Source organism: Trichophyton benhamiae, assembly GCF_000151125.1.
Source record: "Trichophyton benhamiae CBS 112371 chromosome Unknown contig01989.5, whole genome shotgun sequence".
Taxonomy (NCBI): Eukaryota; Fungi; Ascomycota; class Eurotiomycetes; order Onygenales; family Arthrodermataceae; genus Trichophyton; species Trichophyton benhamiae.
Genome location: NW_003315112.1, coordinates 545477 through 571596, shown reverse-complemented (window position 1 = coordinate 571596; position 26120 = coordinate 545477). Strand labels below are relative to the sequence as shown.

The 26120-nt window shown below is 46.4% G+C and overlaps 8 protein-coding genes across 8 annotated transcripts; 5 read left to right on the top strand and 3 right to left on the bottom strand.

The window, feature by feature from the left end:
• Positions 1–491: 491 nt before the first annotated feature.
• ARB_04909 (uncharacterized protein) lies at positions 492–3134 on the top strand (the record flags this gene model as incomplete). Its single annotated transcript, XM_003016574.1, has 8 exons — positions 492–580; positions 654–790; positions 946–1212; positions 1272–1740; positions 1813–2373; positions 2439–2631; positions 2774–2923; positions 3108–3134. The coding sequence occupies 8 exons, from the start codon at positions 492–494 to the stop codon at positions 3132–3134; spliced, it is 1893 nt and encodes a 630-aa protein (XP_003016620.1).
• Positions 3135–3230: 96 nt separating this feature from the next.
• Positions 3231–4884, bottom strand: ARB_04908 (uncharacterized protein; the record flags this gene model as incomplete). Its single annotated transcript, XM_003016573.1, has 5 exons — positions 3231–3672; positions 3731–3893; positions 3951–4154; positions 4249–4601; positions 4670–4884. 5 exons carry the CDS (start codon positions 4882–4884, stop codon positions 3231–3233), a joined length of 1377 nt encoding a protein of 458 aa, XP_003016619.1.
• Positions 4885–6332: 1448 nt separating this feature from the next.
• Positions 6333–7549, top strand: ARB_04907 (uncharacterized protein; the record flags this gene model as incomplete). Its single annotated transcript, XM_003016572.1, has 2 exons — positions 6333–6639; positions 6720–7549. 2 exons carry the CDS (start codon positions 6333–6335, stop codon positions 7547–7549), a joined length of 1137 nt encoding a protein of 378 aa, XP_003016618.1.
• A 3899-nt stretch (positions 7550–11448) lies between these two features.
• On the top strand, positions 11449–16071 carry ARB_04906 (uncharacterized protein; the record flags this gene model as incomplete). Its single annotated transcript, XM_003016571.1, has 4 exons — positions 11449–11673; positions 11732–13010; positions 13073–13226; positions 13287–16071. The coding sequence occupies 4 exons, from the start codon at positions 11449–11451 to the stop codon at positions 16069–16071; spliced, it is 4443 nt and encodes a 1480-aa protein (XP_003016617.1).
• A 279-nt stretch (positions 16072–16350) lies between these two features.
• On the top strand, positions 16351–20481 carry ARB_04905 (ubiquitin C-terminal hydrolase, putative; the record flags this gene model as incomplete). Its single annotated transcript, XM_003016570.1, has 6 exons — positions 16351–16465; positions 16526–17121; positions 17184–17287; positions 17351–17547; positions 17600–18163; positions 18341–20481. 6 exons carry the CDS (start codon positions 16351–16353, stop codon positions 20479–20481), a joined length of 3717 nt encoding a protein of 1238 aa, XP_003016616.1.
• Positions 20482–21928: 1447 nt separating this feature from the next.
• ARB_04904 (uncharacterized protein) lies at positions 21929–22580 on the top strand (the record flags this gene model as incomplete). Its single annotated transcript, XM_003016569.1, has 2 exons — positions 21929–21989; positions 22114–22580. The coding sequence occupies 2 exons, from the start codon at positions 21929–21931 to the stop codon at positions 22578–22580; spliced, it is 528 nt and encodes a 175-aa protein (XP_003016615.1).
• Positions 22581–22704: 124 nt separating this feature from the next.
• Positions 22705–23509, bottom strand: ARB_04903 (sugar O-acetyltransferase, putative; the record flags this gene model as incomplete). Its single annotated transcript, XM_003016568.1, has 3 exons — positions 22705–22797; positions 22872–23263; positions 23365–23509. 3 exons carry the CDS (start codon positions 23507–23509, stop codon positions 22705–22707), a joined length of 630 nt encoding a protein of 209 aa, XP_003016614.1.
• Positions 23510–24252: 743 nt separating this feature from the next.
• On the bottom strand, positions 24253–25824 carry ARB_04902 (uncharacterized protein; the record flags this gene model as incomplete). Its single annotated transcript, XM_003016567.1, has 1 exon — positions 24253–25824. The coding sequence occupies one exon, from the start codon at positions 25822–25824 to the stop codon at positions 24253–24255; it is 1572 nt and encodes a 523-aa protein (XP_003016613.1).
• Between the last annotated feature and the right edge of the window lie 296 nt (positions 25825–26120).

Sequence of the window (26120 nt, the reverse complement as noted above, 5' to 3'; positions counted from 1 at the left end):
ACAGAGAGCAAGCAAGAAAGAAGGAAAGCTGTGCAAGGGCTGCGGTTGGCTCTGCTTTGGCCCTGGTATCCCTGTCCCCGGTCCCTGTCCCTGTCTCTCGTCGGGAAATTTATATATAGCCTTCGCCTTTTTTCCTTTCAATTTCATTTCGTGGACGTTAAAATATCATTTCACGCCTCCTGAGTAACTGGTTAACGAGCATTAACTGGTTGTTCGTTACATCCGGCTGCTGCCTATTTATCAGCTCGTTGCGGCTTTGATAGTGATGTCTCTGTTCAGACGTGCCTTGAAGCCGCCTTCTGCGTACCTCGCCTCTTAAACAGCTCGCAGGTTGGAGCTGAATGTTCAGGATGTTTTCTTCAAGCGTCTGGCCGCGTGTTTCGAGGCCGTCTTTTATTGTGGTGCATTGTGAGTTATTGTTCTTTGCTGTATATTGAGCTGGACTGACGCGGTCGGTAGATGTCTATATCGTGTTTCTGTGTCTCGTTGGGATGGTGATGATATATCCCCTGAAGAATATGACTGCGATCGACGCCTTGTTCCAAGGTGTAGGAGCAGCTACGATGACAGGACTGAACTCGTACGTGATGTCTTGACATGTCTTCATATATTTTGACGAGATGGAACATATGCGTCTAACTCTAGGGACATAGTGTCGACTTTAAGGAACTTACTATCTACCAGCAGGTAGTCCTTTATATCAGTCCTATACTTGGAAACATATGTTTCATCAACTTCATTGTCGTCCTAGTGCGGCTGTACTGGTTTGAGTCCAAGTTCAAAGAAATCGGTATGCAGACTTGACATATTATTGTGCTTAATACGACGGCAAACACGATATTAACTCAACATCTTAAGTGCGTTTCTCTCGTCTACCGTCTACGGAACGGTCTCATCATATTGAACATGGCCCAAGAAGCCACAGGGCGACTGGTTCGGCCACAGCCACAGAGATAGCCGCTATTTCATCGGAGCCAGCAGAAGCCGGAGAGCCTGAAGGGTTGAAGCATAGAAACGCTCACCCTCCAGATGAAAAGGTGCAGGAAGACCCCAAGCCGGCCACTGTTGAAAAACAGCTGCCAACTACTGGACCTGGACACGTTTCGTTTTCGACAGATACCTTCAGGCCCAGGGAGAAGGCCCTTAGGATTCCCGGTCCAAGACAGTTTGAAGCCGGCCATAGGGCCCATGAAGTCGATGAAGAAACTGATGGTGAGATGTCCCCAAGATAGCATTCTCTTGCTCTGCCCAACTATTCTAATACAATGCAGGAGATGAACTTACCAAAGCAACATCCGTCGATCCGTCAATCGTAGGCGCATCGAGTGTACGTGAAAGAGGAAAGCTGGGAAGAATCCTATCTCACGCAACATCCGTGGAACAAGCCGCCTCATCAGCTTTTGTCTTGGGCAGTGCATCTCGCCCCAGATCTCGCTCTCGATCGGTTTCTCGTTCTCTACGGCCACTCAGTAGGACTGGTTCACGAGGCTCTCAAGCCCCATATCTGTCGTATACTCCTACCATAGGCCGGAATTCTCAATTCCTCAACCTAACTGAAGAACAGAGAATTGAATTAGGCGGTATTGAATATCGGAGCTTGAAGCTGCTAGCTAGGATAGTGGGTTGCTATTACTTTGGATTCCTACTATTGGGGTCTATATGTCTTGTAATCTGGATTTATGCTGCGGATCCAAGTCACAGACAGTATCTCGCAAAGAATGGAATACATCCAGTCTGGTGGTAAGTTCTCCGTCTTAGCATCTAAATTCCCATACTGAGAGACTGACATTTTGGCAGGGCCTTTTATTCCAGTATGACAACGTATAACAACCTAGGTTTTGCCCTTACTCCAGACTCCATGGTCAACTTTCGCTCCAGCACATTCCCAATGCTCCTCATGACTTTTCTCATCCTCGTCGGCAATACTGCTTACCCTTGTATGCTCCGGTTCATCATCTGGTGCATGTTTCACATTTCACCCAAAGCCTCAGCTATCCGGGAACCACTGAACTTCCTCCTTGACCACCCTAGAAGGTGCTACACCCTTCTGTTCCCCAGTCGAGCAACATGGACGTTGTTTGGGACACTTGTGCTGATAAACGGGGTGGATATCATGCTCTTCATGATTTTGGACCTGAAGAATCCGGAAGTCACGGCGATAGATACAACATGGCACCGATTATGCGCTGCATCTTTTCAGTCTACGGCAGCAAGAACTGCTGGAGCTACTGCATTTTCCTTGTCTAAGATTCATCCTGCTGTGCAGTTTAGTTTGATGGGTGAGTTGTTATTATGTCCCTGCTATCTGGGAATGTGTGCGGCTAACATCTTTGGTAGTGATGATGTATATTTCTGTCTTTCCGGTAGCTATCAGTATGAGGAAGTATGTCAGCCCTCTGGAATATTTGCCACCAGAATTCTAAACTAATATAATACAGGACGAACACTTACGAAGAGTCATCATTGGGTCTATACGAGTCTGACAAGGAGGTCGATGAGAACTCGGACTCCTCATCTTACTTGGGACAGCATATCAAGAAACAGCTTGCCTTTGACCTATGGTACATCTTCCTAGGCGTCTTTCTCATAACTATAGCAGAAGGGAATAAGATTGCGGACCTGACTGACCCTGTGAGTTATCATGAAAGAATCAATCCAGTTATGCATACTAATTTATATCACTCAGGCCTTCCAAATCTTCGCTATCTTTTTCGAAGTTGTTTCTGCCTAGTACGTAATTCCATATTATTGATTTGGCAATGCGAGTTAACAGTTCGTTAGTGGAAATGTCGGCCTCTCCCTTGGCCATCCAACTATAAATGCTGGGTTGTCGGGTAAGTTTACCACCGTCAGTAAGCTAGTTATGTGTGCAATGATGGTCCGTGGCCGACACCGTGGCCTACCTTATGAGCTTGATCGGGCGGTACGTACAAATTCAAACTCTCTTATTTAGTTCAAGCGGGTAGTGTTCTAACTTTATTATAGATTGTTTTACCGGGAGAACGGCATGGGAGAGAAGAACAAGCTCGGACAGATAGTCAAGTTGTGTCAAATAATAGCTAAAAACATTTACACTAGAAGGTGAGAATATAAACAGTCTATCATAGAATGAACTTTTTGAACAGTCTCAATAATAGACTGATGCAAATTGAAATCGCAATTTTATCCCTTATTCCCCTTTTCCGGCTTTCCCAAATGCAGTCGGTCGTCATGCAAACGTCAGCTCCCCCTTATACCCGAGACTTGATTTTCCAATTCACCCAGATCATCCTTGCGCTAAAATGTAGGGCTGTGGCAATAGCCATGGAAGATCCCGCGACGATCCAGACGCCCAGGTACTTGCTGTGCGCCTTGCCGATGTCTCCTATTTCTCCTTCTGCTGTATTGGTTGCAGAACCGCTAATCGTGGCACCGGCAATTGGATTACCGACCAATACGCCTATGGCGCCAATTGTATAGCCCATGCCAATCATGGTTCCATACTGTGCACGGTCATTGCCCGCGAAGTTGGATAATATCATGGGCGGTAGGAAGAGAACTCCGCCTGAGGCCAGGGCGTAGCAAGCAGCGAGAGCTACGAGCCCGCCAAACGTTGATGTGGTCAAGGTGTATAGATAGAGGGTCACAGTCGATAGTCCACAGCAGATGATGAGAGTGTTTGCACCGCCAATGCTAGAGATGATGTTAGCAGGCAAGGCTCGTTCTTCTAGGGCTTGTAGCTGGCACTTACTAATGGGCTAAGAGGGCGGGAGGGAGGCGGCTGACGGCTGAGACAGCATTTATAATGCTGACGAGGCCCAGTGTTCCCGACTTGACGTTTAGAGCCTTTGCATAGGCCGTTAGGTAGAAGTAAGGAATGTAGTTGGCAGCCATAGTGAAACCGAAAGCTAAGACTAGTAGTTAGCTTCTCAGATTCTCAGTTTGTTATCAGGGGTAGCGACTTATCCTACCAATGACAAACAGAGTAAACTTCAGATCTTTGAAGTAGCTCACGTTGATCAACGGTCCATGTTTGAAGGCGACTTTCTTGGGGGTCATCACCAGACATGCTGTCCCAGCAGTGAGGAGTATGATAAGCGCATATACTCGAACAGTCCAGGCAAAACCAATAGTTGTAAACAGTTTACTCAAGACGATTGGTATGTAGAATGCAGCTGGAAGTAATCAATATTTGTCAGGTATTATGCACTCGTAATGCAAGGCCTAGAACAAGCCACTCACTAATCGCGCTCCCTGTTGACGCCACACCTGCAGCAAGCATCTTTTTCTTTTTGAACCACATCGACAACATCGCTAATGATACAAGAAGTAGCATACCACTTCCGATACCAACACAGATACCCTGTGTAAGGAGGACCTGGTAGTATTCCTTGCAGACTGAGAGTAACGCGGTTCCGAGGACGATCAAACCAGTGCCAACAAATAGAACCTGTTGCGTGTAACCGGTATCCATAAGATGGCCTGAGAAGACACCAGCAAACATAGTGAGGAACGCTTGTATCGACCCAATCCATGATATGGACGACGCTGAATATGAGGGGCCGAGAATGCCGGTTTCCAGATAGTATGATTGAAATACACCAAAGACAGAGGTTATGCCCCTACCAGGTAGAGAGTTAGTTGGATCAATCAACGAGAAAGACAATCAAGTAAGAAGGTAGTTGCGTACCATGAGTTGGCAAAGCATAGCCAGGCACCGAGGAGGACAAGCCATGCCCTGAGACCGCCATCTACTTGATCCTTTTCTGATACGGAATCTTCTCCGCGCTGATAACATTCAGAGTTACGACGGCTTGTTTCCAACGGCGTATGAACGGGAGTTGTATCTGCAGTAGTGAACCCTTTTTTCTCCGAAGATACTTGATGTGTATCGGGGGAATGCATATTGACTAAGAGTAGGTGGATGAACAAGAGATAACAAAGGTTGGTATCAGTGTGAGCTTGGGCATATGATAGAGTCGTAACTGGGCTAGAACTGGAGACATAACGGTCTTATATATCCATATCAGCGAGACCTTAAATCGTATTCACACTAGGAAATAAAAAAAAGTGGCTTCAGAGGGGCGAATGGAATGAAGTTTCCCTCCCTGAATAGTCGTAAGCGTTTCAAAGCTGACACTTGATCAGAGCTTGCCGTAGATCTTACCGCAATACATGCCCGAATTTACCGGTAGTTTTAAGCATGGTGCCTAACAAGGTGCTTCTTGAAAAGGGGGCTCAGGTGGATTCTGGAATGACGCCAAAGGCCAAGGCGGATTCTGTCAACCCATGCTCTCCTTTCTAGTTCCCAGATCCATCAGCCTGTGTGAAAATTTGCAATGCAAATTTAACTTGCCGATTGTGGGAACGTGGCGGTAGTAGTGGCAGCTAGCACCGGGCTATCTCGAGCAAAAATTGCACGCTTGTTTGCTGTCTGCACGGTTCATCCTCATCCCGAGCTAGGTGAGTTAAAGTTCAGGCCCGGGATCCGAGCTCTCGGAAGGAAAAAGGTTAATTAGAGTTCAGCCACCGAAGCTTGCGAAGTTAAAATTTTTTAAATTTATAAGCGCGCTTGACCTGGATTGCCGACTGAACTACGGGAGTTCTACGTCCATCGATCCATGCCGACCGGATACCCGGACGACGTTGCCAAAAGAAGCATGACGGGTGCAAGGAGCACAGTTTTCGATAAGGAGATGCAAGCCAAGGTAGTAAACCCTGATGAAGGATGCATGGCATGCACTAACTCCAAGCTGGAGTCCGAATGGGACTGAGTGGGTGATGGCAAGCTTGTAATTCGCCCATGGCCGCTGTAGGTTAGTTTCAGAGCTCTATAAACCAAGATCATCGGGATAATCCATAGTTATGGGCGCTGATGGAGGAGGTGAGGAGTAAATAACTTGGAGACTGGCTCTCCTGAATGTGTCCTGCGTAAGTCTGTCTGGTTAAGACCCGATCTGCCCTGGCGCAGTCGATCAACAGCCAACTAATGAACCCACATGGTCGTAGAACAATTGTCAAGAAGATAATCTCGACGGAATTGTAATTAAATGTTTCCGTGTGCCAAGTAGTGGACGGGATTAGGCCGAAATGGCGCGAGCCAGTGCATAGGTGGCAGGCATCAGACAAACATCTATAGAATGTATATATATGTTTCCATAGATGATGGTTCTCAGGTATTTAACTCACAATCTGTCGCAGAAAGAGCATATCACAGCTCATTGACACATTCAGAGGAAGTATTTCATAGTAGTTTGTGCAGTTCAGCATTTGGTTGGTAAACACCCCCTTATAGGAGCTCCGGCATCAGCTTCTCCTTGCGGCTGGAGGATACTGACTGACGATAGTTAGATATGCCCGCTGTCGAAACTACTCCCATCACGGGAGTCAATTATACTCCAGAAGAGGTCATACATGCCTACCAGGAGATCCACGACTTCGTTGATTGCACGCCGCTTCACAAAGTTGAATCCAACTCGGCCTTAGCAAAGTTCCTCAACACTCGAGTTAACGATGCCGCCCCAAACGTTTCGATTGAGCTATATTTCAAGCTTGAGAACCTGCAGCGCACAAACTCTTTCAAGATCCGTGGTCTCATGTGCTGCTTATCGCGCATGTCTGATGAGAGGCTTAAAAGGGGAATTGTGGTGTTCAGTACGGGTAAGTGCCAACCGCTTCCAGTATGCCCCTCAGTTTCCTTGAGAACCTTGGCTAGAAGTCATATTAACATTGTCTCATAGGGAACCATGCCTTTGCTAGCGGATATGCAGCCTCTCTCCTGAGCCGCATGCGTGGCATCCAAATACCAGTGCACGCATTCATGCCCCCGACAGCATCCAAAACCAAAGTCTACCTCGCAGAGTCCCAAGGAGTACAAGTTCATCTCTCGGGGAATTCAGTGACAGAGTGCATGCGCACTGCCGAAGCCTTTGCAGAATCGCTTGGTACATCCGTGCTAGCACCAGCCGACGATTACGATATCATTCGAGGCCATGGCTCTGTGGGCATTGAAATCATTGACCAAATGCAGAAGCATGAGAACTTTGGTGCCACCAAGCCCGATGCCATTCTTGTCCCCACATCAGGTGCCGCGCTGCTTGCAGGAACAGCCGTTTACTGCCAGCCACATGGCGTTAATGTGTATGGTACCGAACCTGCAAAGGGGTCGGCCGATCTTTTGGCTGGCAGGAAGAGTGGGAAAAGAAGGGAGATGGTGGACTCGTCAGTCAACACTATTGCGGATGGGCTGCGATCCTGCGTTGCACCCAGAGCTTGGCCCGTCGTCAGCAACAAGACATATGTCAGAGATGTCTTTGGTGTCAACGACGAGCAAATCCGACAAGCACTAAAGTTTTTCGTTGCTGAGACAAAGACACTCGCCGAGACCTCTGGAGTAGTCCCTCTAGCCGCCTTACTGTTTTCTGAAGAGTGCAAGGAAGAGCTGGGGCGGCTTGCCAATAATGCAGAGAATGGCAAGCTAAGGCTTGTAGTGGTCGTTACAGGAGGCAACGTCTCGCTGGAGGCGATGGTGGAGGTTCTCATGCTGGATCCCAGGAAAAACCATTACTGATTGATCAAGTTGCAAAAATAACTAGTTAGAGCTGACGCATACTTTCTTGGAAGAATGGACAAAGATCTAGACATCCGATCCTTTGGTGATCTTCGTAACTATTGTAAGTTAACATTTAATTTATCCGTTAGGCGGTTCGGTTCTTCGAAGGTCAAAAGGAAGAGGGGAGGAAAAAGAATCAAAAGTGTGTCAATTTACTTACAGCCCCTTTCGCTGCTGGAATGAGTGTAATCCTTGAACGATCGTCGCTGATCTGTTCCATTGTTGTTCCCGTCCTCAGCATATGCTGATGACCGATGGATCCGATTGGATCCTTTTTATTCCTTGTGGCTCAGCCATTTCTCCCTGACATTTGACTCTCAACTGCAGCTTCGATGCATGCCCAGAAGCTGTGGAGCTTGTATGCTGTCATACAACTTAAGGGCTTAAAGTGGATGCTGTGTTGTTCTCATGTTCCTGAAGCCCGCGTTGGTATCTAACCTAACCCTAGAAAAGAAAACGGAATGTTCTGTGTCTGATGTATGATGGTTGACTAGCTCACCCGCGATCTCGCTGCGATTTGTAGTCGGAAAATTGATTTTTCAGAATATCCCGAGACTCGAAGAGCCGCACACGCAGGGTCGTCGTTAGCTTCCGCCTTTGCGTCTGCCGATGTTTCAGGGGTAAAGCGGAAGTAGTCTGACTGACTGGTAGCAAAAAAGCCAAGGAAATGTTCGTGAATCATGGCCGGTAAATCGGGATGAAACCACTACGTATCCGTTTCAACGTTTAGGGACCGTGGGATATACCCGCGATTTGCCAGCTAGGCATTCTGGGCATGCATGATAGTTTTATGGCCTCGTTATGCTTGAATAGTATACCCCAGTCCCACTAAGAGGTATATTCATATGCCAACATCCTCTCTCGGATGATTTGGGGGGAAAGAGTCTGGTCGGGAGAAAGGGGAAATGGGTCGTGAAATCCCGTGAAATTCATAAGTAAGCCGATTTTGTTCGCTGAGACTAGATAGTGATGTTCATTCTTGTCGTGAACATCATTCTCCTGTGGCGGCGGTAAAAGCGGGTATTGTCTCTGTTCGTCAAGTCGATCGTTGGGGGTTGCAAAATTATTAACAAGCGTAGTACGGAGTACCATACTAACCATTCTGATAATTCTGCTGGATCCGGTTTATTATCTCGCAGTTGTATAAGCTTAAATTTGAAAAATAAAACGGGAATGCGCCCTGCAGAGATCAATCAGCATCCTGTATAGTGCCCGAGGAAAATTTGGCATTGCCGTACGGCATCAGGCTTCTCGTATAGCCAACCCAGACTCAATTGTCTTGGACAACCGCATCGGTCGTTGGTCTGCACTGTCGGGATGAGGAGAAGCCGACATGTATTTGTAAGAGCATATGCATCGGCACTCAATGCTGTGTCTCACGGCTAAAATATATGGTGTCAAGCGTAGTCCGTACGGAAGACGTCATTCATATAGACGGGATCTGCAAGCTCACGTGTTAATATCGTGATAGACACAACATATTTCAAGGGTATTTCAATATAGTGCTGGTGTGTGCCAAATTAGATCTAGCTGTTCTGAACAGTGGGAGAACTCTTGTTACCAAGGATGAAGGGTAACTAATGCTCTATTGCCGTCACCAAAAAAAAAAAGCTAGATAATGAGATGCTCGCTACCGACATCTGATAACAACGATCAGGGCTCTTCATAAGACACCGAGCTCGCCACAGTAACCCTGGTCGGGAGGCTACAAAAAGACCAGACTTCACTGTGGATTGTGCCGAGAATAGGTTGAGAGATCCAGCTGAATAAGAATATATAAGATCGACCCGATAACCCCGGCAACGAGAGCTTCAAAAAAGGGTGGATGGCTGGACACAAAAGCGGGTCTAGATGGATATAAAGAGGGTCAAGTCCAAGACTGGCCAAGCAGTTGGGGATGGGTGATTTTTCAACAATTTCGGGAATAAGTAAAATACGGTGTCTGCCCACGTCAAGATCAACAAGGGAAAATGGGTATCATTGTCCTGGATGCCGGGTATAGTGCTTGCTGACCTTGGCGTAGATGTCTGCACTACGGAGTAGCACTCGCTGAAACGGGTGATACGGACGGAGGGAGGTGGGTAGTCTATCCGGCATATGGGGTGCATACAAACAGACCGTTACGAAGAACGCATGCGACAACGGCACTGTCTAATGGATTACCTCAAGCGTCAAGATGAAGTATAGATCGCTATTCTCGCGCCCGCACGAGGTTGTGTTAGTTAACAATATGGGTCATTGGTGTAACTATTTGTTTCCAGCTCCCTCTGTCCGGCGGCCACATGTGAGGTCTATGCGGGTTGAAAGTTAAGAGCATATGGGTCCACTGAACACAAGGGACTCCATCGTCGACCAGAAGTGTTGTTTTATTCATATAAAAGTGTATGTGTGACTGGATGTACCAGGCTGCCATCCAAGACGGTTGGTATCAAGGATGAAGCCAGGGGACGAGAAATAAAAAGTCGAATACATTCCATAAATGTCACCTTGCATGAGGCAGAACACAGAAACGCCCAGGATACCCGTATCTATTTGCTGGATGAAATATAGATGTGGTATTGTCTTCAGTTGAAAGGCGGAGTGGTCTCATCTGTCATATGAAAGTATACAGTTCAACAAGTGTTGCAGCGAAGACTCTTGATTAGCCCGGAGCTCCGCCGGCGTGTGATAAATTGCAAAATGCGCTGGAAATATTTAACCCCGTTTTGCAATCGTCACCATTTCGTATGTCGGAATAAACCGGGAGGTAAATCGCATATGGCTCTTCGAGAATTTACACGAGGGACATTCACCGTTGGGACATTGTAAGTTTGAGCCTGTGAATGATGGATATTAATAACCCAATATGTTCATTTTTCGACATCTTGACCTCATATAATTAATCAGATGACTTGACGTGACGCCCTCTCTTGTTTTCACTAGACATCCCAATATATCACTTTGGTATCTTCCAATCATTCGGGATTCCCCTTTTGTTGTTTCACCATACACGAAAAAATTCGGTAGTTGATCAATAAATGATCAAAATAAGGGTAGCACAATGGAATTACCACAGGTTATCCCATTTGCTAGGCAAAAAATATATCTAAAGACATAGTTCCTATGTAACGGTAGGCGATCCCATGCTAAGGACTTCTGCTGTTTCGTTTCGTGGTGCAGTTGTCTATGACGATGCATGCCTGGATTGAGCCGATCAAGAGGTTGACGGCATCGGCTAAGGGGTTAAGCCAGTAATAAACCCATACTGATAGCATCCTAACAGCATCTCTTCTTGTCCTGTATAGCTTATCTTGGGGGTATCAATTTGATATCTCTTGGATATATATATTGATGGGAATTAAGCGGAGGACACACCCAGCAGCAACAAGCCAAAGGTAGCTCGCTGGCTCCACACCAACTTTACGCTGCGCAGACGGCTTCAAACACACTCTCTGCATCTTTCCTTCGCTTAACAATCCAACTAAAAGTATCAATATCATCAGCGTCCATGGGCTCGAATAAAAGAGTCAAAAACATTGGGATTTTTGACTGTATTTTGTTTGGATTTTTTGGCCTTTTTCTCCAAACTTACGCTGTCAGCTGCTTAGTCATTGAAATATCTGTATGGCAATACAGTAATTTTGGCCGTTGTGTGCTGTTACGTCAGCGACCGAATAACAGGCAGCCAATAGAATGCGATAAATACGCAAGCTCTGCCAGATTGGCCAATGGAAAAGCGCTAAAGCAGCGACAGGTGCGTACAGCCGATACCACAATACCGCCTCTTTCTTTTTTGTGTTTGTGATGGAGTCATCGATAAGAAAGCGACGCAACGGCGGAAGAAAGACAGGCAGAGCAGAGAAAAGACCGACATCTTGATGGGATGGAGTTTGCGCCTGGGGAGACACCAGCAGTGCAGAAAACGACACGGACAGTGCTGCAGAAATCTCAGTGTGAGTGTTGACCTCCCTCCTGCACGGCGCAGGCTGGCCTTCTTGGTGTCCAGCTGCCTGCCAGCTGCTGCCTGTCGACTTCTACAACAACACCAACAACCACAACCTCAGTCCCAGCCGCAACCGCCAACCACCCACCACCAGCCACCAGTGCTGCTGAAAGACGGCCTGATACAACTGCTCTTCTGCTGCTGCTATGTGCCTCTAGCTGATTGCTTCATTTGCAGAACTCCTTCGACCAGCTCGCCGCGGTGGTGCTTCGACCGATCCCTGCGGCTCCGAAGCCAAACCTAAAGCTCTCCCCAGCCTAACCACCGACCCCCAGAGCTCTCCCCCCTCCCCCAATCCTCACTTCAAGCACCTATCAGCTAGAGATATCCCTTTGAGGCTCTCCTTACGAAGCAAACAACAGACAGCCGCCATACTGGAAAATGTCATGGGCCCTACCCCGCTAGAGCACTCTAGCAACATCACCGCCGCGAGCATCAGCAGTGGTACCGGCCCTGGCACCTGCGTCAGCCCGCAGCCACAGTCGATCGACACAAACAATCCAGTCGTCCGTTCTCCAGCAGGTATCCATACTTCCGACTCGCCCTCGTCACCTGTCCAGTCGTCGTCGCCAACTGGCTGCAGCGAACTCATGGAAGAACTAAACTCAGAGTCCACGCGCAAACGTCCCCGGCTTGATAGCGGCAGCGGTGCCAATTGCACGCATGACTCTGCCTCAATGACCTCACCTACGACTCCGGCCGAGACCAGTGAAGACACACAGGATAACCAGCAGAGCCTGCAAACACCCCAGGATCAAGTTGACAATACTCCAGGTACTATAAAAGAAGGTGCGGTGGGAACTCCGGATGGACGTAGCGTGCATAGTGGACCTCCAACAGCCGGCGAGGATCAAGACGGAATGCCGATCACTCCTGTACCCGCAGCTAACACCCAAAAATCAATGAATGGCAGTCCTGTCGTCCCTCCTCGTCCATCAAGTCGAGTTACCATTAATATGAAGTCTCCAACCTCGGAAACAGCACAATCTCAAGCCACACCCGAAGACAGGGAAACCACAGCCTCATCAACGGAAAAGCAAGATCCCGCAATAGAGAGCGGCAATAATGTCTCAAAACCTGACCTTGATCCTATTTCACAGTTGGACAGCGAGTCGGTTGTATTCCAAGCCAGCCCTAACCCAACGGTGAACCATGATATCCACTCTAGTATACCCATGGAACGGACTACCATCGTCATTCCCGATTCTCCTTCTTCTGCTGCAAGCGTCGAGATCGAGGTTGCAGACCCGGAAGACATGGACCAGGATCCGGCTACTACGAGTTGGAGACCATTAGATGATGCCATACGGGCTCCAAGGAAGCCTGAAGTCGTTCAGATTCATGAAGAAACCTCCCTTGCAGAAGCATTCCCAAATTTCAGAGCAGCATATAATATCCGCGAGTGTGTCTTGGATATGAAAGCTGCTATGGAGAGAGGTCAGTCCGACCTTTATATATTTTTTATTTGCTTTGTAGGGAAGGCTGACTCATATATATAGGAACGATACGTGATCTTAATGTGTTTGATGCTCTCAGGTCCTGGTTTGATTTATGCAGTGAGACTATCAGCGTTCTCACATATCAAGCATTTATTGAGGACCGTGATTTTTGGGAAGAGGTTCCTTCTATCATTGAAGGCCTCCTGAGGCGGACGTAAGATATATACATTCTGTATACTCTCGTACTAACTACCGTGCTAACTCGGCTATTTAGAACGGAGTTTGTGGCAGAAGAAGGAGAAAGTCCCATGTCATCTGTTGAACAATTTCTCTCTTGCTATGTCGAGATTGCAATGCACGTCATCTCTCTCGATGCACAGCAGCTATCTCAATCCCCCGATGACAGGGCTGCTCAATATGACCCAATATCTAGGACTTACTGGATGCCACTTGCTTCGATGCTTCAACTTCGCAAAATTCCCTTATATACTGCAATGGAGCGTGATTACGGTTCTGAGATCATTGACTTGGTCGGCCATCTTAATGACTGCGTTGCGGGTCAACAGGTCAATGGCGTACTTGTGCTCACTAATTTCACGAGGGCCGTTTCGCCTTTCCTTGCCAAGTCACCTATTCTCACCTCCCTATTTACTTCGGCTCTCAGTGTCACCCACAACGTCCTAGACTCCTTCGTCGGGAGAAGATACCAACCCGATTATGGCCGCCCTAACCCCAAGGAAGTGATTACACAGGTTTATGCATTACTCCGGTTTTCTGAGCCTGTATACCGATCTCTGATAGAAAAGTCCTCATCCTGTCTCTCTAGTGACACCAGTGAGACTATTATCCGTACTATGGGCAATTCGTTCCGGATCCTTTGTAGTTTTGATGAAGGGTCAGCTACGGCTATTGGCAGGGACCTGGAGCTCAATGTCCCAGATGGTGTTAGCTCCCTTGAATTCTCCCACATTGTCAGCTTAGGTTGGAAGTTCACTATACTTAAGAAGCATATCATGAGTGGCCGCATGGAACTGCGAGTCTATGGCATGGAGTCCATCCAAGGTGATCTGGTAAACTTCTGGTCTCAGCATATCCAAAATGTGCCCGGTGCGCTTAACCATGCAACAACCAAATACTTGGTCAATTTTTTGCGCGAGCATAAGATTGTCGATTATGTCGTTGGCGTCGAATCGCATCCTCAACTGATTAGCCGTGGCAGCAATATTGTCGGTTTCCTTGTCGTAACTTCGACATATACTAATGAAGACACAGATATTATATGGAAGACTGTCAGCGAGAGCCATGACCCCAGAACTGTATCCGAAGTCCTTGCCATGCTTTCGTCTACCTTCAGTATGCACCACGAGCCCGAGCCACTTATTTACATCTGCAACAAACTCATAGAGTTACCCCTACAACGCTTCGATGTTCGCATGATTGAATTCTGTGACATGCTGCTGAACGCTGTAAGGAATAAACATGCGGAATCTTTACGTCACCAGGAACTCGGCCACTACCCACAAATCGACATTATGCCCGTCCGCCTATGCGTCAGGCTGATTCGAGGAGCACTGTCCTCTAACGAACTCCCTCTGGAGCAGAGGTCTCAAATCCAGAGATTCGCTAGTAAACAACTTTCCCAGTTTGTTAGCCTTGGCATACGCGAAGCAGATAAGACCGAACTTTATCAACAATGTATCCAGGATGTTTCTGATATGAACGAGTTTGCTCTCGGGAGTATCCATGCTCTTAATGCCCTAATTCCAACCTTTGATACCCAGGATATTCGGCGTCTAGCTCTAGACCTCGACTTCACCCGCCTCATCATTACGGAACTCGCACATGCAGCTACGGCACCGGCCGCCGATGGAGAGGATGAGCACCTATGCAACGCCATCGTACCACGACTGAACCTAGTCCATCGCATTATCGACAAAGTGCCAGAGACAATTTCTCCTGAGCTAATCGATATTATGTGGGATAAAGTATTTACATCGAAGGTAATAAGTGAGCAGAACCGAAATTACATGTGGGAAATCTTGTCCAAATCTGCCTCCCGATGCCTAAAACGAAACGCATTCCTGGAAACGTTTATGAACGATTATCTTCCCCGCATCCTACCAGAGGACATCACAGAGTCTGTACTCTCATTCGCAAGGCAAACGGTGAATTACGATGTCAAATTCCATCACCAACCAGTCACTAGTGATGGAGAAGTAATCACTATTCCGGGAATGGACAGGATCTGGCACTTTATTCTATCGGCACCCAATCCAACAATCGGCATCAATGCTATCAACTTTGCTATAGATACATACTTGGACCATTCCCTAATCAAAGGAAGCAGCCCGTCATCTGCTGAAGCAACACATGTATCCCTCGTCGATCGCTGCGTAGCCCAACTAGCAGCTGCAGCCACCAAACTAAAAACGTTCATGGATGGAACCACAAGTGGCGAAGACGAACCTATGGTCATAGTCCCATCCGATAAGGAAGTCCACGCCGAAGAGCTACGCTTTGCCCGCTCCCTCCTTTTTCTCCGCCAACTTCTCCAAGGCCTCCGTACACGGCCCCACTACACTCCTCCCCAAGGTTCACCACCGTGTATGCCGCTCAACCCAGAGTCAATAAGGGGAGAATCTATAGACATATCTTATCAGGCGTTCAGTACGGGCTCACAATCTCGCATTCGCACATTTACCATCGGAGACTTATCAACTGCCTCTGAACTCGCGGATAAAATAGCTCATGTCACTGGTTTCTCTAAATTCACTACCATCAGCGGTGGACAAAGACTAGATCTACGTGGTGGGAACGCAAACCAGACGATTCGGGATCTGAAACTCGCAACTGCAGGCTTGCTTATTGTCAGGAAAGATTCAGATGCGTATGAGGCTTCGTTTGGCGGGAGGCGTCAAAGTTTGACACTTGTTGATTCAGAAGTGTTGAAACATTTCAATGACCTCTATGACCTATTGAGCTTGGACGAAAGGTTTTCAAAGGAGGTGAGCAACGAATTCAATATTGACCCTACTTCTGGGAATGAAAATGGTAACTAACGCCTCTTCATAGATATTCGATTTCCTTGTTCTATTTCCTCCGCAGCAGGCAGTTCGTGATTTTGTCCGATCCCCTGAGATAGGCGAATCGGATATGTTCCCTATTGAAAAGCCATATAAACTCCTTTACATCCTCAATTGTCTAATTGTGTGTATGCGGGAAGAGAGCATGAGCGTATGATATTGCACCCATTTCCAGTGATTTGAACTCTGTCTATATCTATGCTAACATATGGTTACCAGTTAAACCGCGATCAAGGTTTTATTTCCCATGTTATTATGAACATCGATGCTATTCTGATGAAGCCTGGAATGTCTGAGCTCCTGCGCGAGAATGCTTTGAAACTCAACATTGCATGCAGCTTCGTGAACTGTCTGCTTGTAGCTTTGAAAGGCAAGCTTCCAATATTCGTTCTATAGTATTTCCGAGCGTTTTGGCTGACACTTTATATAGCATTTGCAAAATCAACATCAGATTCATCGCAGCATCTATTCAAGAACCCGTCCGGTTTAATCTCCCTAATTCTCTCCTTGCTTACTCTGGATCGCAATGATTCCTCTATCCCACTTAATGAACCAACTTTACAGCGACTTATCTCAAGCTCATTCGCAACACTCATCGAAGCTTCCATGAACGACGACCATATATGGGCTGCATTGAAGGACTACACACAGATGCCAGATCTCATATACAGCTTACTACTCTCCGAGCCTCGACCAGGTATCCGAAAGGATATTGCAGAGATTATTTTCTGTCTCTGCGGCGAATCACCACTCCAAAAAGGTTACTGGTCAAACACAGTCTCGAAGAACGCCATTTTAACTGGCAATCTCGCGACTGCCACTGGTGCAGATATGGTGAAGTCATTTTGGCAAGCCATTTCATTACTTTTGCCTCGAGCTGTCAAGCATCCCCAGCTTGCACAGGAGTTCTTTGAGGTTGCCTTGGTGACTTTCCATACTGTTGCTATGCTCCCTACGACAGAGATCCCATATAAGCAATATGTGCAGGATTGGGGAAATATCCTTTTGAGTCACAATGGCAAAGAGGTAAGTAACTATCCACCCAACCCCGTTCACTATGAAGTGTATAACTGATAATTTCTATTTAGTTTGTCGGTCGTGAACGTGTTGATCATGTTGTCTTGGGCTTTGCTTATCTCCTAAAGATGTGCCTTGAGCTCGCTATTTCAGAGAACATTGATGCTGGTACTACGTAAGTCATTCAGATTTCTCTTCTCTCTAACATCCAATCGTTAACTTGTTTGACCATTACTAGCAACCTTATGGCGAATTTGTTCATCACTCTCCTTTTTCCCAATCTATCCGATACCCAGGATGATAAGATCCAACCAAGTATTCCGATCATGAACACTACCACTCGCCAAGAGATCTATAGTATCATTCTTCTTCTTTGTCGGAGTACAAATAATTGCGCAGAGATGCTCGAACTGCTCGAAGACATAATTCCTTATGGTACGTCTTTCTCATACCTTCAAGTCGTTCTCATATACTAATCAGCATCTAGACTACACATATGATCCCACGTGGATATTTGATCGTTCGAAAACCATTCGCTCCGCGGAAGGCTATGCTGGTCTCCGCAACCTCTCCAACACATGCTATCTTAATTCCTTATTCACCCAATTATTTATGAATCTAGACTTCCGCAAGTTCATCCTGGAAGTCGAAACTTCAGAAGACGATCCTACCCAAGCAGTTCTTACTGAGACAAAGAAAGTGTTTGCATACCTTCAAGACACATGGCAGAAGAGTGTCGATCCCCAGAATGCTGTGGACACTATTCGAACGTATGACAATGAGCCAATTGATATCAACATTCAGATGGATGTCGACGAATTTTATAACCTACTTTTTGATCGATGGGAAAGCCAAATACGCTCCGCTGAGGATAAGAAAAAATTCCGATCTTTCTATGGCGGTCAGCTTGTACAACAAATCAAGTCCAAGGAGTGCGAGCACATTTCTGAGCGCCTGGAACCGTTCTCCGCCATTCAGTGTGATATCAAAGGTAAGCCCGGCCTTGAGGATAGTTTAAGGGCATATGTCGAAGGAGAGATCATGCAAGGAGGTAGGTTTTGCTCATGTTATGGTCCTGTTGTTCATTGCCACTGACATCATGTTACAGACAACAAATATTCTTGTACCTCTTGCGGAAAACACGTAGATGCAGTCAAAAGGTAAACAATTTCTTATTATAAACAATATCAGACTATATTACTAACCTACAACAGGGCGTGTTTGAAAGATATACCAGACAATCTCATATTTCATTTAAAGAGATTCGACTTTGATGTCATTTCAATGATGAGGAGTAAGATAAACGACGAGTTCCACTTCCCTGAGCGCATAGATATGTCTCCTTTCACCATCGATTATCTTAGCAACCCTGATGCACCCATCGAACCCGATATGTTTGAACTCGTCGGAGTCCTGGTTCACAGCGGCACAGCTGAATCAGGACACTACTATTCCTACATCAAGGAAAGGCCATCAGCTGGGCCAAATAACTCCTGGGTGGAATTTAATGACTCCGACGTTACAAGATTCGATCCTGCTAAAATTCCAGACCAGTGTTTTGGTGGCACAGGCGACAATATGCATAGCTTGAGCCATGTCCGTTTTGGCTGCAAAGTGTGGAACGCATACATGCTCTTCTACCAACGTGTTTCGAGTATGGAGAAAGCGAAGACAGTTTATGAGGATTCTATTGGTGATTCCCCAGCTCGCATTCCTCTTCCGTTGGAATTAGGAAATCACATCGCCCTGGAAAACGAAGTGTTCATTCGCATATATTGCCTCTTAGATCCAAACCATGCACGCTTCGTTGTTGGCCTCTTTAATCGAGCACGAGAAATCAACCGGACCGAGAACACTGAGATCGCCTCGAAGATTCAAAAAATGTCAATGCATGTCGCCCTGGATACTTTAGAACAGCTCGTTGCCAGATCGAAGGACTTGCCAGAAGTTGAGCCCCTTCTTATCGACATCAAGAGATCTATCGATGAATGCCCTCGCGCTGCATACTGGCTTTTGCAGTGGACCGGTAAAAGACCGCTGCTTCTGAGAAATCTTATTGCAAAGAGCCCCAACAGCGTTATTCGTGTTGGCTTTTCGAAGCTTCTAGTAACGGCATTGAGCCGCCTGCAAGATCGATTAGGGGACGCGGACTCCGACAGAGAACTCCAAAGTGAATATCATCGAGAATATATGGATATGCTTGAAAAAGTTGTGGGAATCATGGTGATTATGTGGACCACACTTCACTTCTACTCCCGTGCCTGGGATGACTATTTTGAGGTTCTCGTTGAAATTGCCAACCTTGGACTGTATGAGGTTGAAACACTAATAGAGCATGGCTTCCTTCTCCGATGTCTGGAAATGGTATGGCTGGACGGTCATGATTCCAGGAGACTTAAAGAAGTCTATCCCGCTTACGTACGGCTGATCGAGAAAGGAAGAAAATTCTCGCACTACAAACTCACCGAGCTGCTTGCTATTTTCTTGGAGAACATTGACATAGCCGCCGATCCAGTACGAACTGGTCAGTCACGACGAACAGAAGCTGGCAAGCTTGCACTTTCCTATGCGGAGAGCGAGCTTGTTCTGGCGTTGGGTGACAAAAGGGAACTTGCACTCTTAAAGAAAGTCATTGAGCAGCAAGAAAACGTTGAGGCGGCACGGAGAATATTCACTACTTTTTTGAGCACGACTCCGGCCATCGATGGACTGATGGATAGCATAGTACATATGCTTGAGGAGGGCCTAGCAGTTGAACCAGCTTCTCTCGCCAGTCCGTTTCTTGAAATAACACTCCTCTTCTGTGGCATGGTTCCTGAAATTGACCGTGTTCGAAGTCTCATTGAATTTGCTACAAAATCAGTTGACTCGATAAATGAGGCCGGTGGCCGTGATCATATCACTTTCATCCAGACACTTCCAACACTTAATAACACTGCCATTTTGGAGCAAGACGAGTTATTTTTCTTGTCTTTAGTGTTAGAGATGGCACCTTATTGGGCTCCGACATTACTCCATTACGATGATCGATTGGTCCGAAATTCAGCGTTTGAATATCTGCAAGAAATACTGTTCCTCAAGAACCTTGATGATGCCACGGAAACTACTCGACAATTCTACCAACGAACTGGACGCCAGTTGGGACAAGCCTGCATTGATAAACTTCAAACGACATACCTCGCTACCTCAAATGCCCAGACCGTTGTGGATGCATCGACTGTTGAAATCATTCAATATGTCATTAAATTGTGCATTGAAAAGTATTTCGATGAGGAAAATATTGAAGGTGACAGAGCTATTATTGATCGCGCTGGAGGTTTGTTTTTGTTTACCCTTTCGTACATCCCGTTTGAATCAAAGCGGATATAAGCTAAGTCTCATGCAACAGCTGTCCTCGCAAGTTTGGAGCAGTATACAGTGGAAATGCCAGAGGATGTTGGATCAGGTAAGCAAGATGCCCTCACTCTTTAAGCTTCAGAATTATGTGTTGCCGCGATGCGTTGTTTTGTTATTAACCTGTATTGTTTTTGCTTTTGTCTTGCCCAATATTCAGGTCCTGACTTTCCTTCAGATGCCTGGGAGGATAATTCCGTGATCGCCAGTGACTCAGAGATTGGCCTGGCTACTTCGCCGTAGGAGCTTATTCGGAACGTCAGCATGGGTTCCCCTTATATGATCTACGATCAACACGTTCCATTTCACCCTAACACCAAAACTGCCCAAGAAAACAACTGCAGTTATTATCCTGGCAGTAAACTCAGGTTGAATATTGACGAAATTATTTGCTACGCAATGACCCCTTGACGACCACATTGACGATACACTTTCCACACAAAAATGGGAAAGGGAGAGAGAGAGACCGAGATAAATGGAATGTTTTACACGTTATGCTACGCATTAAATGAGATCAATGAATGAACAACATCTTACAGGATACTCGACGGACGCTCTGGTGCATCGTAATGGAGTTATTTCGTTTTTCTTCCCTCACCCTTCCGTTGTACGTGTGAGAAGCATGTTAAAATCGAAAGGGAGGGAGGAAAGGAAAAATACAAGGAGAGAGAGAGAGGGAGGGAGGAGAGAGAGCATCAATTAATGACACGAAGAAAAAGCTTTCCTTACTGATTTTCACATGGCCAAGTTTTGTTTTCGAGCTTCCAATGTTATTTCTATCCAGAGACAGATCAGAGTGGGCCAGAGCCCTGGAAATGTTTCAATACTCCTTTCGCTTGCCCTGGGCTTTATGGCTTAGTTGTTCTGCCTGCGTTGTTTAACTACTTCATCGCTGCATTTATTAGGGGGTAAGAATGCTTTCTAAGGTCGAGGCGCTTCCGGCTGGGTCCGTTAGAAGCATTTGCTCACAATAATAAATGCTCACACGCACTCGTTCTATCATTGGTTTAATTCGAAGCCTTAATGCATAGCAATTGTATAATAACCGTATTAATGCCATTAGTCTGTGTATAAACTGTCATGATCCAAATATTTGTCCCGTCATGGTAAAAATGTGTAGCGGGATGACAAGTTGAGTTATTGTGCTGATCTCAAGGAAAATATTTCGGTTGCCGAACTCCATGAAACAACTCATCATCCTAACACCAGCCCCTTCTTGAAAAAGCACTATTAAATTATAGTTTCCGTTGTATAAAAGACCGTTCACTCTAGAACGATATACAGGCACAGAAAACGCATTTTCAACTGCGATACGGCTCAACCCACCGGGTACCATCGTACGAAATGAGTAAATACCGATCCTCTGCTCCGGCGTAAGAATCTTCACTTGACATCGAGTATGATACACTTGCAGAGGCTAACAATGTATAAAGAACAGAGCTCTCTCACGAACATCAAGAAACGATCGAAGACCTCCTGTACAGGTAGGTCTGCTTTGTGCTATCAATGTGACACTGGCTTACTCGCCCAGCAGATTATTATACCCTATTCGAGCATGGAGACATGAAAAACCGAAGCCGTCAAAATGCAAAAAGTGGAAAAAGCTAGAACTGCGCAAGGAGGCTGCATCCAAAAATAAAGATGAAGAAAAAGCTCCAAGTAATATGTCTGCATCTTCTAACGCACCCGAGGTGCTGAAAAACCTTACCATTGGGTTCAATTCGACCATGAGATCTCTCGAATCCGTGGGAGAGATGGACCGGGATACGACAAACCCAGCAGTTCAGGAAGAATACAAAGCAAGCCAACAGTCAATGAAGTTATCAGTGGTCTTCATCTGCAGGTCGACGGCTCCTATACCACTGGTGGATTCACTTTCATTCACTGTCACGCGATTATTAGACCTTGAACGAGGGAAAGGAATTCGACTGGTCTACCTATCTAAGAACGCCGAAACGAGGATGGCAGATGCTGTAGGTATTCCCAGACTGGGCGTCATTGGAATTAAGGAGTGCCAATCTGCTCGAATCCTAATTGACTATGTACGAGAGAACGTTCCACCACCGATATATTGAACACAAACTTGCAATGATGGCACCGTCTGAATCATGTCTTAGCACTTTATGTATCTAATGTGTGTATTCTATAGGTAATCTATACCTAGAAAAACTCTGAACAGATATGGATCATGTCAGTAATTTATCCTTTCTTTTGTGACGGATCCATGTCAGTCTCTATACGGCGGATAACTCTGGCTGGATTTCCTGCCGCGACGTGAAAGGCCGGGATATCCTGTATTATGGTCAGCACATAACTAAACACTTGAATTTGTAGTTACATGCAAAGAATTTCTTAAGGATACTTACCTTGGTCACCACGCTCCCAGCGCCGACAGTAGCACCATTGCCAATGGTAACACCTGGCAGGACAGTAACGTTTCCACCTATCCAGCAATCCTCGCCGATATGAATCTCTTTACCGAACTCCGGTCCCTTCGTCCCTCGTCTAACAGCAGGATCTAATGGGTGACTACCGGCATATAAATTCACATTAGGTCCAAACAATGTCCTGGCACCAATGGTGATCAGACAAGTATCCAGTGCAATACAGTTAAAATTGATAAATGCACCCTCTCCGACCTTAAAGTTGCAGCCATAATCAGTTCGTATGGGGGCTTCTACCCAGGGATCATCCTCAAAGAGGGCATCATCTTCCTCTTGGGTGGCAGCGTGTGGTGGCATAGGACGTTTATCACAGACTATACTACCAGACGTTAAAAACGTTTTGGCGATGCTGGATATTACGAAGGGCTGACTTACTCCCTCCATAACTCCACACGGCGTCTACGAGTCACCTCACCCGCGTTATTGAATCTATCACAGGCAGCTTTGCTTCTCTCCCGCTCCGCTATCAGATCGGCTGTGAATGCTGTGTATAGCTCTCCCCGGAGCATCTTCTGCCGCTCTGTAAGGTTTTCAGAACTGGGTTCCGTTGGTTGAACCATGGCCACCGCTTTTAATCTCGGTAAATATATAGCTTGTTTAGAGAAGAGATATCTCAAGTATCTGAACTGCGTTTGTCTCTGCTTGTTGTTTGCCGTTAAAGTCGTTGTCGTCTTTCTCTCTGTTGCTCCCCCTTTTTGCGCCTTGAAGTTTAGCCTCGGCTTTTAATTAGATTATGTAATGTTAGGTCATGTCTGCTTTAGTGCGGTTATCACAGCAACGAATCAAGTGACCACAATAAACTTGCATCCACTCCGTCTTGTCGCTTTTTTTCTCCGTTTTTCCTCCTGCTGCAAATCCTTCCCAGCAAGCGACGAAAGCTGGGATCATTTTTCTGGTTTTTATATCGGCTTTACTGGCGGTTGGCTTGATGTTTCAGCTGGTGTGGCCTGAGGCTACACCCTACATATACACCTAGTGGCGGGTTGAATCTTCCATAAGCGGTCGTATAGTGTAGCTGGTTAGCACATCGGATTCTGATGACTTCGCAGTCAGTTTCACATTCCGGTAACCCTGGTTCGAATCCTGGTATGACCTTTAACTTTTTCTTTTTTCCCCTTTTCTTCAGCCACCCACGGGATGGTTAGATATCTTTTTTAATACTTTCTTTAGCCTAGATAGAGGAGGTTGATAATGAAATATAAAAGTTTCTATATCCTCCTGGAATTGTAGGTGTTTATTCTAACTAGATCCAGTTGGATATCTGGAAGCTAAGTCTCATTCAAACAGAACTCTTACTATCACATCAGTCCCAATCATTGATATATTGGGGAATCTCATCATCAGCATCATCGACTTTGGTTTGACGGATACATCGAGCTGTTGTTGCCTTTGCTATGAGTTGGGGATCAGAGGCAAGTCGCATGATATCCTTCAGCACAGACAACTGAGGCGATACTTCCATTGCATTCCGACCGTCAGCATTGAAAAGAGTGATATCTGCACCGCGCCTAAGCAACTCGTGGAAGTATATGTAGGCCCTTTGTTTGCAGGCGAGAATAAGAGGAGTGTTTTGATTGTTATCCCGGGCATTGATATCTGCGCCTCTATCAAGGAGATCAAGAAAAACGGTTTCGTTCTCCGCGAGAACAGATGCATGGAGAGGCGTTCGACCAGCGTTGTCCCTTGCCTCAATATCGGCACCATTCTTGTCGACCAAAATACCGACAAAAGTTTCGCAGCCATGTCTTGCACAATGAAGGGCTGTGCGGCCATCATGGTCTGTCATATTCGCAGAGAATCCGGCGTCTATTATTCCCTGTAGCGAGCGTAAGTGGCCGAGTGTTGCGGCATGGTGAAAGGGAGTTGATCCAAGTGCTACATGGCTAGGGTTTACGCCGTTTTTTGCAAGCAACTCAGCCAAGGCTGCATTGTCATGTAGAACAGCTTTATGCAGCAAGTTTTGACCTGCCGAACTGATCCACGAATCAACAGGAAATCCATCATCGATCAAGGCCTCGACCACTTCATGGGCCTGGCGCGCCACAGCAGTGGCAATAAGGTGGCTTTGGTATCGTTGGCTTGATGCTGAGCCTTCGTTTCGCTTTGCGATGAGATATCTACCAAATGAGCGAATAACGCCCTTTCGGCGCCTATCCCTGTATGGTATGATATCAGGGCCCACGTTTACTATCGGTGCAGGCTCGTCCGTACAACTCCATAACAGATCTGCAAACTTTCGAGAGGGATACTTCTTTAGTACTTCCGTGGCATCCCTACAGCCGCCTTGCTCTTCCAGATACCGCATAACGTCTTCCTGGGCGTCTGCTAGCCACGCTAGTCTAAGAGGAGTGTACTCGTCAAAGTCAATAGCATTGATATCGGCACCATTCTCTACCAGCAACTTGATAGCCTCAAGAGACCCTCCTTTAGCAGCCATATGAAGAGCTGTAGCCCCCGTCCTTTGGCATCTAATGTTTCTCCTATCCATTAAAAGCCGAAGAATGGCCGTGGAACCATGAAATGCTGCAATATGGAATGCAGAGACAAACGTCCGGTTCTCACGGTTCACGGGTCGGGTTTTGGCACCTCCATACCTGTTTATGTACCGCCTAACAATGAAGTCATGTCCTTGATCGATGGTGATTGCAAGAGCGGTTCGAACCGTGCCGCTGGGTAAGCCACAACCTCCTGTGTCCTGCTGCTGAAGCAGTTCAACGTATTTATGGTATGAAATGCGAGAAGCCCACCCGCGAATAGCCCGAACAAGATGACGGCTACCAGCAAGCTTGATGTTGTTGTACTCAATGACAGGTATATATGAGAGCACCGAAGTGATTATCTCGTATGGAAGGCTGTCGATGGTCGCTGGAGACATCTTTATCAAGGGTTTTAGACTGAGGTAACAACTCTTGACGACCGAGTCTGGATGCTCCCCGTTTACATTTATTTATATGTTATGGGGAGACGCCAGGCTGCAGCGGCTCAGCCGCTTGACTGGCTGGAGATCCACCAAGACCAAAGATGACTCAAGCGTCTTGCAGGGGCCCATGGCGTATGTAGTAATTTTCTGATCATTTTCATTCAATACTATTCCAGAGCAGGTGGCTCCTCTCACAGACTATCGCCGTCTATCAACTTGAACTTGGTTGTCGTGAAAAGGGCGATTTTTTA